The sequence below is a fragment of the Carassius gibelio genome, chromosome A6 (assembly GCF_023724105.1).
Source record: "Carassius gibelio isolate Cgi1373 ecotype wild population from Czech Republic chromosome A6, carGib1.2-hapl.c, whole genome shotgun sequence".
Taxonomy (NCBI): Eukaryota; Metazoa; Chordata; class Actinopteri; order Cypriniformes; family Cyprinidae; genus Carassius; species Carassius gibelio.
Genome location: NC_068376.1, coordinates 16,371,431 through 16,384,697, shown reverse-complemented (window position 1 = coordinate 16,384,697; position 13,267 = coordinate 16,371,431). Strand labels below are relative to the sequence as shown.

At 40.8% G+C, this 13,267-nt stretch overlaps 1 protein-coding gene across 1 annotated transcript; it reads left to right on the top strand.

Annotated features, from left to right (window-relative positions):
* Positions 1 to 244: 244 nt before the first annotated feature.
* Positions 245 to 3,697, top strand: LOC128015538 (uncharacterized). The gene is made up of 2 exons (XM_052599421.1): positions 245 to 2,638; positions 3,294 to 3,697. Exon 1 carries the CDS (start codon positions 344 to 346, stop codon positions 2,165 to 2,167), a length of 1,824 nt encoding a protein of 607 aa, XP_052455381.1. The 5' UTR covers positions 245 to 343; the 3' UTR covers positions 2,168 to 2,638; positions 3,294 to 3,697.
* Positions 3,698 to 13,267: the final 9,570 nt, after the last annotated feature.

Sequence of the window (13,267 nt, the reverse complement as noted above, 5' to 3'; positions counted from 1 at the left end):
GTCTCTAGCTATACATCCAGAGGCCGTCCCTACTGAGTTTGAGGAGGAAGGATTCCCAAGTCTTCTTACAGTTCCAAAGTACAGCACAGATGATCTTGCAAAACTACAAAGAGCAGACCCAGTTATCAGAAACATCATAGAATGTATTCAGTCCCAAGAACATGTACCTACCAGTTGCAAGACTGAGTCACCAGAGTTTCAGCTGATGCTCAGGGAGAGGAGTTGCCTTGAATTGAAGGATGACCTATTGTACAGGAGACGACAGTGTGACAATAGACCAGTTTTCCAACTTGTTCTGCCACATGTGTTAAGGTCATCAGTACTTACCAGTCTGCATAACCAGATGGGACATATGGGTATTGAACGTACTCTTGAGCTGGTTAGGTCAAGGTTTTATTGGCCAAAAATGGCTTCTGATATTGAGACAAAGATCAAGAACTGTGAGAGATGTGTCAAGAGGAAAAGTCAGCCAGAGAAAGCTGCACCTCTGGTCAATATCCACACCAGCAGGCCAATGGAACTGGTTTGTATGGACTTTTTGTCTTTGGAACCGGATAGTCATAACACCAAAGATATCCTGGTCATCACCGATCACTTTACACGGTATGCAGTAGCCATTCCAACGAGAGATCAAAAGGCCAGCACAGTTGCCAAATGTCTATGGGAGCAGTTCCTCAGTCACTATGGGTTCCCAGAACGTCTCCATAGTGATCAGGGGCGCGATTTTGAGTCTCGAACCATCAAAGAGCTCTGTGTTTTGGCCGGCATCCGTAAAGTGAGGACAAGTCCATATCATCCCAGAGGAAATCCAGTGGAGCGATTTAATCGCACATTACTGAGCATGCTGGGAACCTTGCAGGAAAAGGAGAAGACAAAGTGGCGTGAGCATGTCAAACCACTCACTCATGCATACAATTGCACGAGAAACGATGCCACAGGGTTTTCACCTTATGAATTGATGTTTGGGCGGCAGCCCAGATTACCCATAGACATCGCATTTGGGTTACCAGTCAAAGACAGTTCATCTACTTCACATTCCCAGTATGTGAAAAATCTCAAGTATCAATTGAGGGAAAGCTATAGGCTTGCAACTAAAAATGCGGAAAAAGTGGCTAATAAGAACAAAAAGAGGTTTGATGTGCGAGTAAGAGAATCCACACTTGAGGCAGGAGACCGAGTTCTTGTGCGAAATCTTCGACTTCGCCAAAAGCACAAACTGGCTGACCGATGGGAGTCAAAAGTCTATATTGTGCAAAAGAGAGCAGGAGACTTACCCGTCTATGTGGTGTGTCCTGAAGGTCAGGATGGGCCAACTCGCACATTACATCGTGATCTGCTCCTACCTTGTGGTTTCCTTTCTGAAGAAAAGGAAGAAGTTGTCGAGCCAAAACCCGCACGTAGACTCAGAACCAAGCAGACATTTTCCCAACCAAGTGAACAACTTACCTGTTCAGAGGATGATGATGATATGGATCCTCAATTTTACCCCATGAAAGTTTCTGAGGTAGAGACAACACTGTTTAAAGTCATGGATATGCCTAAGGAAAATGGTGAGGCAGCTTGCAGAAGAAGCACACGGGCTGGAGCTGAATACTTACCTGTTGATTCTGAAACCCTACATGGCATTGAACAACAAAGCTTACCTGGAACCATACCTGATGTGTCCCCTGCTGGAAACGGTCCTAATTCTGTGGAGAGAAGTTCCATGTATTTGGAGCCTGAGGAAAACTTACCTGTTGCAGTTGAACCTGAAGAGAACTTACCTTTTACAGTTGAACCTGAGGAAAGAACTGAAAAAATGGATGGAGATATGGAAACAGAGAGAGTAAATGAGATCAACACATCCCAAATGGAAAAAGAACTATCATTACAACATCTAGAGGAGTACCTACATGAGCAACTTGCAATGGGAAGAGAGGATTCACAATGTCAGTCTCAGAAGAATAGCCCTCAAACAGATATAACCAGTGACCCAAGTTCTACTGTTGAAACTGACAATGACATCAATGAGATAACCAGTGAACCTCCACGTAGGTCAGAACGTTCCAGAAGTGCACCTAGGAAATTTACTTACCCTCAACTTGGCAGTCCCTTGATTTCTTTTGCTCAGACCATTCTAGAGGGATTTAATCGAGCTTTAGTTGAAACGTTTGAAAGTAATCATTAGAAAAAGAGAACATGAAGGGACTCATGTCAGTTAAGGAGGGGAGTGTGTAACCCAGTGGCAATACAGGGTTAAAATTACTTTAAAATTGTATTAAAATAGTGTAATATCTCTTTAGAAAAAAAATCTGCCAAAATAGATTAATATCCCTTTAAAAAAAAAAACAGCCAAATAGTGTAATATCCCTTAGGAAGAAATCAGCCAATCAGGAGTGATAGTCCTCCCCTAGCTGAACATGATTGACAGGACACGAGGCAAATTGCGTGATTCAACCATGCGCGCGAGTATGTGAGAGAAAGAGAGAAGACGAACACGATTGATGGCGATGGGAAACGAGAGGAAATTGACATATATAAAGTTAACAGAGTGATAAAAGTGAGTGTATTAGCAAGCTAAAGAACCAACACAGAAGACAGAATAAGGAGGAGCAAACGAGAGTTTTGAAAACTCCGTTTTTCACCAGTATTTGTCTCGGTAAGCTAGTGAACTGCATGATGTTAATATTGCTTGCTAACTGTGATACAAAGCTAACAAAGAGTACAGAAATAGTAAGCTGATATTTAAGTTACCTGATCACAGCTGTTTTTTTTTTTGTTCATTTGTTTTGTTTTAAGGAATAGCTGAGTGAATTACACAGCATTTCTATTGAAGGAAATGTTATAAAAAAAAATACTATATGGTTTCTATGATGATTTGATTTTAATTTTGTGAGTGGAAATGTTAAACTTTAATGTTTAAATTCTGCTTTGAGTAGATAAAACATTTTGTTTTAAAAAGGGTACTCAAATTACAGTATTAATATTGCAACTACAGCTATGTGTTGCAACTTTATTTATATAGAGCCTGTATTGTTTACAGTTTTTCTCTAACCCGGGGATATAAGAGTATGCCATTTTTGTTGATTTATTATCAGCTGTTATTAATTAAGTATACGGTTGTGTATGTTATATTCTAGAAATTGAGTTGAGATTTGAAGTTGAACTAAAGTGTGATAAATAGGCCTGAACATGTAATCATTTAGTATTATGCAGCATGTGATTCTTAATGTTACATGGTTGTTATGCTTTAGTATGACTGTTGTACAACATATATAGAACATTATTTTAAATTTCCTGTTTGAAATAAACAGGTCAGGTCTTATGAACAGAGTGAAAACTACTTCTCTATCGATGGCGAGCCTCCCAGTGTGATCGTGAAGAGATGCAGACCAACTCATCGAACGTTTCCCCTGGTGGTAGGAAAGTATCAGTCGCCTGAGCTGGTACCCACTTTCATCCAAGTGCAAACTTCCTTTTAAAAGGAGGAACTGTCACAGAACTGGTGACACACTTTTGACATCGAACTATTGACAGGATTGATTAATACAGAAAGTGATCACAAAACAGACTTTAACAACTACAAAAGGACAAAATCAGAGACTCATTTATTTTAAAGGGCCCATTTTATTTTTTTTATTTTTTCCATATAAATGTTATGCAATTGTGTTTCAACTGCTATTTGCAAAATTAATGTGAGTAAAAGTTACTGGTTACTACTTACCTGGTCTGATATTTCCTTTTATGGGTACAGTTTATATCACTTAGCTCCTTCCGAACCTAACCCAGTGTAAGCTTACATTTAGTGTGTATCACGGTTACAGTACCATGTTACTGAGAGGCAGACAAAAGTTTGAATAACTGTGAGTACAAAAATTCTCATGTTGGGCTTTGACAAGAAAATTAGCTGCAAAAAATTGATCTTGAAATGTATGTCATGTAATTAGTTTCATTTTGCGTTCTTGTATTGCACATAAACCTAAAACAGTGGTTTACTACCAGTGGAAAGTTTTGTTCATCGTTTACTTTATAAATTATGAAATCAATAATAATAACTATTAGTATTAGTATTAGTATTAAAGGGGGGGTGAAATGCTCGTTTTCACTCAATATCCTGTTAATCTTGAGTACCTATAGAGTAGTACTGCATCCTTCATAACTCCAAAAAGTATTTAGTTTTATTATATTCATAAGAGAAAGATAGTCTGTACCGATTTTTCCCGGAAAAACACGAGCGCCTGGAGGCGTGACGTGTGGGCGGAGCTAAAGAATCACGAGCGCCAGTTGCGTTGAGAGCGTTTGGAAGCTGTGACAGCTGTGAAGGCTGAAACTGAACGAGAGCAGCAGCAGCAACGACTCGCTCTGAGCGGGGCTCGAACCCGGGTCTCCGATGGGAGGCGGACGCACTAACAAGGAGGTAGAGATATTTTAAGCAGTTTTACTCACCGCCTGCGGTTCCAACACACAATCGTGACCCTTTTTCGTTGGGATTGCATCATGCTTAAGAAATAAACAATACGCAAATCCGTCGTCAAACTGGGCTTTGTTTGTAAAACAAGCATTTTAGAAATGCAGGGAACAAACACTTGCACAACTCCGTTGATGCTCTGTAAAAATAAACTCCATCCACTGGTCCCTTAATGCTGTTTTTTTCTTTTGGTAATCTGTGCAGGGTTGTCTTGCCCTGGCAACCAAAAACACTCCTTTTGTGACATTTCGCGACGCTCTCGCTCTGATCAATGATTGTCTGTGCACAGCCTCTCTCTGCTCTGCTATACGGGAGCGTGCACTCTTCCGGCAGACGCGCCCTCAGGACCCATATAAGGAAATTCCGCTCCATCTAACGTCACACAGAGCCATACTCGAAAAAAACTTTCCGAAACTTGTGACAAACCGGAAGGAGTATTTTTGGAACAGAAATACTCCTTCAAATGTACAACTTAATTTTTGAAACTTTGTCCATGTTTAGCATGGGAATCCAACTCTTTAACAGTGTAAAAAACTCAGTGTGCATGAAATAGCAATTCACCCACCCTTTAAAATCTGTGTATTGTAAATTGTAGTCTGTAATATGTAGAGTATCTAGTCATACTCTACATTTACATGCTGTATAATAATTTTAAATGTATTATAAAATGTATTTCTTCTTGCTCTCTGAACTTCTCAGTTCAGTGCAAAGTTTATTTATTTATTTATTTTCTTGCTTTGGTTGAGGGGATTCATTTAGATCCCAGTGAAAGAATCTAGCGAATAATTAGATAATGATCCACTTAAAGCAGGCCTATTAACATAATTTGATGCCTATTGCTGATTGTAATTTAATTTAGTAGATAGAAAAGCCAATTATGCATAGATAAACTTTGGAGCAGAGTGACTAAAATGTCATGGCAGTAAATTGATACATTTATGATGATATTCGCCAGCAGCATTTCTGAAGCATAACACCCATTCAACAGTGAAATGAAACAATGAAGTGCTCTCATTATGTTTAGCTCTTGATAGATATATAGATAGATCTATAGATAGATAGATCTATAGATAGATAGATAGATAGACAGACATTTGGAAGCTGCCTTGACAATCCGATTGGTATAAAAATCGAAGGGGAAACTTGTGTTTGAATGGTCACTATGCTTCTGCTCAGAGCCCTTCATGAAGCAGATGGACATAAGCCAACGCAACATGATATGTTCGCAACATCCCTCTACAGCTCTCTCATTTCAACCACTACTATGAGAAACAACACTGCAGGCTAAGTCATAAAATCCATGCCATACCATGTGACAAATAATATCTAAGTTTTATTAAGAAAAGGAAGCCAAGGCCTCTCGCCCTTTATTGATTTTCTACAGACTTCGGTGTGCACCCACAGCTAAGCAATCAAGCCACAGAGGAGAGCATCTCACAGAGTGGGACAGACACTATTAGACAGCCCTCCAACCATCAATATAAGGAGCAAGACTTCCACTCTGAGGTGAGCAGGTGTCAAGACCTAGACAAGACAGATTTGAGGATACATCTGTAACAAGTTTCCAGAGGGGTGGGAGGCGTGATCGCAGGAGCGAGTGGGGGAATATCACACTTTGCAAATGCTATAACACACATCTTATGTTAACACACTCACCTCCCATACACAGCAAAGAATAATTTTTAAATGGATTCCTCACGTCGCAGAAAGTGTTTCTTCAATGATGGATAACTTTAACCCTGTGAAATGTTAGAAAAATGATATTAAAATAGTTTTGTTTCTTTTCTTAATGATTCTGAACCAACAAATGTCATTTCCACAGCATCTAAATTTGTAACTTTTGTATCATCTATAAATAAATTATTTGTATTTATTTCCAAATTAGTTAAAATTTTGAAATATATATATATTTTTCAACATTTTCACTAATCTTAAATTATTTACCTGGATTTCAAGTTACCTTTAGGGGAGAGATGTATTAGTAAATTGTTGCTCTTTGTTGAAAATGATATCTGAAAAAATATTTTTTTAAATCACAGTTACCACAAAAATATTAAGCAGCATAACTGTTAACAAAAGAAGTGTTTCTTGAGCACCAAATCAACATTTGAGATTTATTTTAAGTGAAAATGACATTAAAAATCTAAACAGTAGAAATGTATATTGATATTTGTGTAAGTACTCATTTCTGTGTACAAATATACTGATATTATAATACAGTGATTTATTTAATATTATAATATAATTTTAAGGTCACAAAACGAGAAATCTGTCTGTGAAAGAAAAAAAAAAGGTTCTGGGCTTGTCCACACTTATTCGTTTTCATTTGAAAAAAAAAAAAATGTCCTTTTCTTTTTGACCTTCCGTCCACACTGAGATGGTGTTTTTATCATGGAAAACTGAGCTTTTTGAAAACGCTTTCCAAAATTGATACATCTTGAAATGCCATTTTCATGTGGTAGGGTGGATGCTGAAAATAAAGACTTATAAAAACAATTTACATTTAACAATGATGCATATTTACATATTTACAATATTTATAAGTCATGTGACATATTGTACCGAGAAATATCTATTTATAACGGTTTTGTGCCTGATTATGTGCCACTGTATTCACTTTCAAACTCAAACATTTGTACAATATTCCTATTACAGTTTTACTCACAATTTCTGTCCTGTGGCAAAACATGAGGGCAGTTGCATTTTAGATCAACATATAGTGAGTGAGTGAGGCATGGATGCGTCAATAAAATGATTCTGCAAGAAGAATTTCATAAAAATGTTTTCCCTCTGTTCCATCTGTATCATCTCAGTGAGCTTTTATGAGGTTTTACACATGCACAGTAAGTGCATTTTCTGTTGTTTCAGTGTGGATGAGAAACGTTTGAAAAAATGCTTGAAAACGCTAAAGTGGACAGAGAGCATTTTAAAACGGAAACACCACTTTAAAATATATCCAGGTTAATATAGATGTACCCTGAGATTCAGGGTGACAGAGATGAAACAGAAGTCTCACAATGTTATATAGACAACATATTGCTGGCCAAGCTATAACTGTTATAAGAACTCTATTACTATGAGCTCCATGGCAGAGAGGAGAGAGAAAGCAGCTCTTCCACTGGCCAGGAGATGACAGCCTGAAAGATATATACCTTCACTCATCAATAAAGACCCGGCACAGACAAGTACTTACTCTCAACCCAAGTAACTCACAGAAAAGTTTAGATTCATGGGCCTGTGCGTAATCAATCGGCTCAGAAATACTCAAACATACACACAGGCTATTTTTCATTACTTTAGTCATACAATTTGCGACTCACTCTTGTTATTTTCATGCTAAATCATAGGCCAGCATTTATTTTTAATGCTGACATCAGTTTTAGTTACATTCTCAAGGCCAGGCTTATAAAACTGACAAGGCCAGGCTTATAAAACATTGTTTAGTTTTGCTTTCTATACGTACCGTATACCCTGGTCTCTGATGCATGTGTTCTGATTTACAGCACATATCACACATTGTTTCATTTTCTCGGTGTCAGTCCTTAAAGGAACGAAAGGCATCTTTACTGTCAGCTGCTGATCCATGGATTGAAATGGACAACGCTGAACAGAAATCTGTTCATTAAACTCGGACAGGCTGCCACGACTCTACCCTTCAATTAAAATAACGCTTGGGTGTCTCAATAAGTTCATCATTTGACTTTGTAGACAAAAACACATATATCACAACCTCATTCCAAACAGATGTACATGGATGATGTAAATTTTTTAAGGAAATTTCTTTGTGGCGATTGATAGTAATATGAGGGTCACAGTGTAAGAGCATGTAATGACTGGCTCTTCAGTAAAGCAACTGATGGTTTTGTTCTAGATTCTAGATTTAATCTAGATTAAAAGGAAGACATGTACAGTATAAATGTGGTAAAATATGGTAAACCAATTATAATCAAAATTTAAAAAGCTAATATATTCCCAGTTATCTAAATCTTTCAAAATAATATGAACTGGTTAGCGACAGACTAAAATATAGTTTGTTAAAATCAGCTATAACTTTCTGATAATCAAAGAATCTTACAAAAAATAAATAGCACACTTTCCAAACAATTGATCAATTCAGAACAAACAATGGGCCCTATCATACACCCGGCGCAATGCGATGCAAGTTGCAGCGCAAGTGTGTTTGCTAGTGTCAGTCCGGCGCTGTTAGCATTTTCCCATCCAGTGCCAGGTCGATTAATTTGCAAATGCATTTCGCCCATTTGTGTGCCCAAGGGAGTGCTGGTCTAAAAAAAGAGGTGTGTTCAGGCCCATTGCTGGCACATTGCTATTTTAAGGAGCTGAAAATAGACTGCGCCATATACCAAATCAAACCTGGTCTAAAGTCTAAAGTCAATGACGCAATATGCTTTTGTTATTTAAAGAGCGCATTGGTAGAAAAATTCGCCTCTGGGCCATTCCACAGTGCACGTTGACTTTGCTTATTACACACACAGGGATGCACATAACACAAACTTGCGAAATATTAAAGGGGGGGTGAAATGCTCGTTTTCACTCAATTGTCAGGGTTTGGCAAGGAGGAACTCAAATGCAGACAGGAATCACAACACGAAGGGTTTATTTACAAAAAGGGGAAAAACAAAACCCACGAGGGGGAACTAATCAAGACACGACAGGTGGCAAAGATAGGACAATCACGACAAGACTAGGATAACAAGGGGGGCGGGGCAAGGGAATGAGACAACACAAGGGAACATCAAACACGGGACATGACTGACATGACAGACTGGGACACCGACACAAACCAACAAGACATGACAAATAATAACAAAGGTAAACAAAAATACACAATGGCAGGGTTGGGGTGACAAATCAAAAAAAACAAACAGGGAAGGGGAGGAGGCGGGACCACAAAGTTCATGGGGGACAGACCAGGGTGGGTGGGTGGGGCAGGAGTCTTAGGAGGGCGGGCCGAAGGCTGACGACGAGGGGTCCGGGCAGGTCTGGGTGGTGAGGGGTGGGAAGGGGTCTCGGGAAAACTGACAGAGGACATGACAGGAGGGGTCACAGGACACGGGGCAACCTCTACAGGACGAGGGGCTACATTGACTGGACGAGGGGCGACAACAGCTGGACGAGGGACGACAACAGCTGGACGAGGGACGGCTATATCAACGGGACGCGGGGGGACAACATCAGCTGGACACGGGGCGACAACATCAGCTGGACACGGGGCGACAACATCTACTGGACACGGGGCGACAACATCTACTGGACACGGGGGGACCACATCTACTGAACACGGGGGGACCACATCTACTGGACACGGGGGGACAACAGGACACGGGGGGACAACGGCTGGACACTCGGGATTTCTGGGGACAGGGTCAGGGGACAAGACAGGACTGACGGGGACTTCTAAAATTTGAACAAGACGGGACAAATAATCAGACAAAGACTTAGCGGCAATAATAATGGGCATCTCCTTACGAGATGAGACAGACTGTAGAAGAGTTTCTGCTGCAGAGTCGGCCGCGGCTCTCTCCTCCACTCTCACGACTGCAGACTTGAATACAGCTCTCTTCTTTGCCGGCTCGGGCACGCCAGCGCTCACCGCTGCTGGCTCGGGCACGCTCACCGCTGCTGGCTTGGGCACGCCAGCGCTCACCGCTGCTGGCACGGGCACGCCAGCGCTCTCCGCTGCTGGCACGGGCACGCCAGCGCTCACCGCTGCTGGCTCAGGAGACCTCGCCGACTCAGGAGGAGACAGGGTCACAGGACCGGCAGGCCCCTTCTTCTTCCTCTTCCTCCTTGGGCGCGGTGCAGAGGCCATAGCTGGGTCAGAGGCGGGTTGGGGGAGTTTGGTCTCGGGCAGGGCAGACTCGGACGCCGAAGACTCTGAAGTTGACTCCCATGAAAACCATCTCCCTCGCTTGTTGGGGAGACTGAAGGTAGTGGGAGGTGCCTCAGGATTTTGGGAGGGACTTGCCTGATCCCCCAGGGTTGCCACGGCCAGGACACGACCCTCTGGGATCGTTGGCAGCTGGGTAAGTGGAGGGGACCTCTGTGGCTCCTCCTGGGAGACGCTCTCCCACAGCCGGGCATAATTTTGGAGGATCCATTCCCCCTCGGGCGAGTATGGGAGGGTGACCCCCTTCCTGTCGGTGGGGGAAGACATCCAACATTGACAACGAAACTCCAACAGGTGTTGGAGCTCGGAGGACCTCCTGCCTGCTGAGTTCCTTTTGGGTCGGTTCATTCTGTCAGGGTTTGGCAAGGAGGAACTCAAATGCAGACAGGAATCACAACACGAAGGGTTTATTTACAAAAAGGGGAAAAACAAAACCCACGAGGGGGAACTAATCAAGACACGACAGGTGGCACAGATAGGACAATCACAACAAGACTAGGATAACAAGGGGGGCGGGGCAAGGGAATGAGACAACACAAGCACATGGCCCAAAGACAAGGCCATGTGCTTGTACACAAAACACGGGTCTGCCATGATCCTGCCTCAAGACTAGGAAAAATCAAGGACACGAGGGCAGAATCATGACATCAATATCCTGTTAATCTTGAGTACCGATAGAGTAGTACTGCATCCTTCATAACTCCAAAAAGTCTTTAGTTTTATTATATTCATAAGAGAAAGATAGTCTGTACCGATTTTTCCCGGAAAAACACGAGTGGCTGGAGGCGTGACGTGTGGGCGGAGCTAAAGAATCACAAGCGCCAGTAGGCTTTTGTGTTGAGCACGTCTGGAAGCTGTGACACCGTGAGGCCAAAACCAACCAAAACAAATCATGAATAACAGTCAGATTCAGCGTATATTTATGATCCAGAATCAGATCCAGAGGCTGAAATTGAACAAGAGCAGCATCAGCAATCAGTCTCTATGTGGTATGTAACGTACTGAAACTGTATATATTTGCTTAGCGGTTTTGGAAAATGACTAAGTTCCACTTTGTCATCTTTTTTTTTTTTTAAGCTGTACATGTGGAAAGTGCAGTTTGATGACAACATCGCATGTTGTTTACTTGATGTGCTTTATCTCCGATAGCTAAGTTAACAACACAGAGATATTTGAATCAGTTTTACTCGTGCAGTTTGATGACAACATCGCATGTTGTTTACTTGATGTGCTTACACGCCTATAGCTAAGTTAATAACACAGAGATATTTGAAGCAGTTTTACTCACCGCCTGCGGTTCCAACACACGATCGTGACCCTTTTTCGTTGGGACTGCATTATTCTTAAGAAATAAATGATGTGCAAATCCGGCATCAAACTGGACCTTGTTTGTAAAACAAGCATCTTCGAAATGCAGGGGAACAAACAAAAACACTTGCACAACTCCATTGATGCTCTGTAAAAATAAACTCCATCCACTGGTCCCTTAATGCTGTTTCTCTTTTGGTAATCTGTGCAGGGTTGTCTTGCCCTGGCAACCAAAAACACACTCCTTTTGTGACATTTCGTGACGCTCTCGCTCTGATCAGTGAAGTCTGTTGTGCTCTCAGTGCTCTGCTATTCGGGAGCGCGCGCTCTTCCGGCAGACATGCCCTCAGGACCCATATAAGGAAATTCCGCTCCATCTAACGTCACACAGAGCCATACTCTAAAAAAACTTTCCGAAACTTGTGACAAACCGGAAGTAGTATTTTTGGAACAGAAATACTCCTTCAAACGTACACCTTAATTTTTGAAACTTTGCCCATGTTTAGCATGGGAATCCAACTCTTTAACAGTGTAAAAAACTCAGTATGCATGAAATAGCATTTCACCCCCCCCCCCCCCCCCCCTTTAAAAACAAAAGGAGTGTAAAATAATATAATTGTGTAGGCTACATAAATGTACAAATGTAATGATCGATAGTCATTGCGTGTATTAGAATTAGGCTACCTATTTGCAATACAGCCTATTACTACTTATAATGATGAATGAAATTCTACTTCATCTCACGCCTTCACCTCGGGAAGCTTTGGTGGATTTCTTCTTGTCCTGTAGATGATCTGCTCACGCGCTTTAACTTCGGTTAGCGGATCGGTTTCTTCACTTGAGAAGCGTTCAGCTTTTCCATCAGCAAATTCTGCCATTTAAAAAGCAGAATTGGACACACGCCCTGAGTGCACCTGCGTCGTGCACTTTAAATTGTGCGTTTAGATCATTAAAATAGGGTCCATTGTCCACTGTAATAGTAATAAGATGATTTCTGAAAGATCACGTGACACTGTTTCCAAGCTTCCAAAGATTCCAAAAGAGGGTTTACACAAAAACATATTGGGGGCTCCAAAGAACCTTTCAGTCAACAGTTCTTAAAAAAAATGTTTTCTTAGTGTAGAGAACACTGTAAAAAACTAAAGAACCTTTTTCCACTATATTAAAGATCCCTTTGTGCAATGAAAGGTTCTTCACAGAATCAGAGATGACAGTTAAGAACCTTTGTTTTTAAGACTGTGGAGCCATGGCTGCTGAAAATTCAGCTTTGCCATCAAAGGAATAAATGAAATTTGTATATATATATATACTATTAAATGAAATTTGTATATATATATATATATATATATATATATATATATATATATATATATATATATATATATATATATATAGTTATTTTTAATTGTGATAACATTTCACAATATTACTTTTTTATAGTATTTGTTGGTCAAATAAATGCAGACTTGGTGAGCACTTTCAAAATCATTTGACCCCAAACTTAGAACGGATTCCTGAATTAGATATCAATATGTCGCTCAAATGTAGAGGTGCCTTAGCACTGCCTTGACTCAGCAATCTAAAGTCTTTGGAGTGTTGGGCTC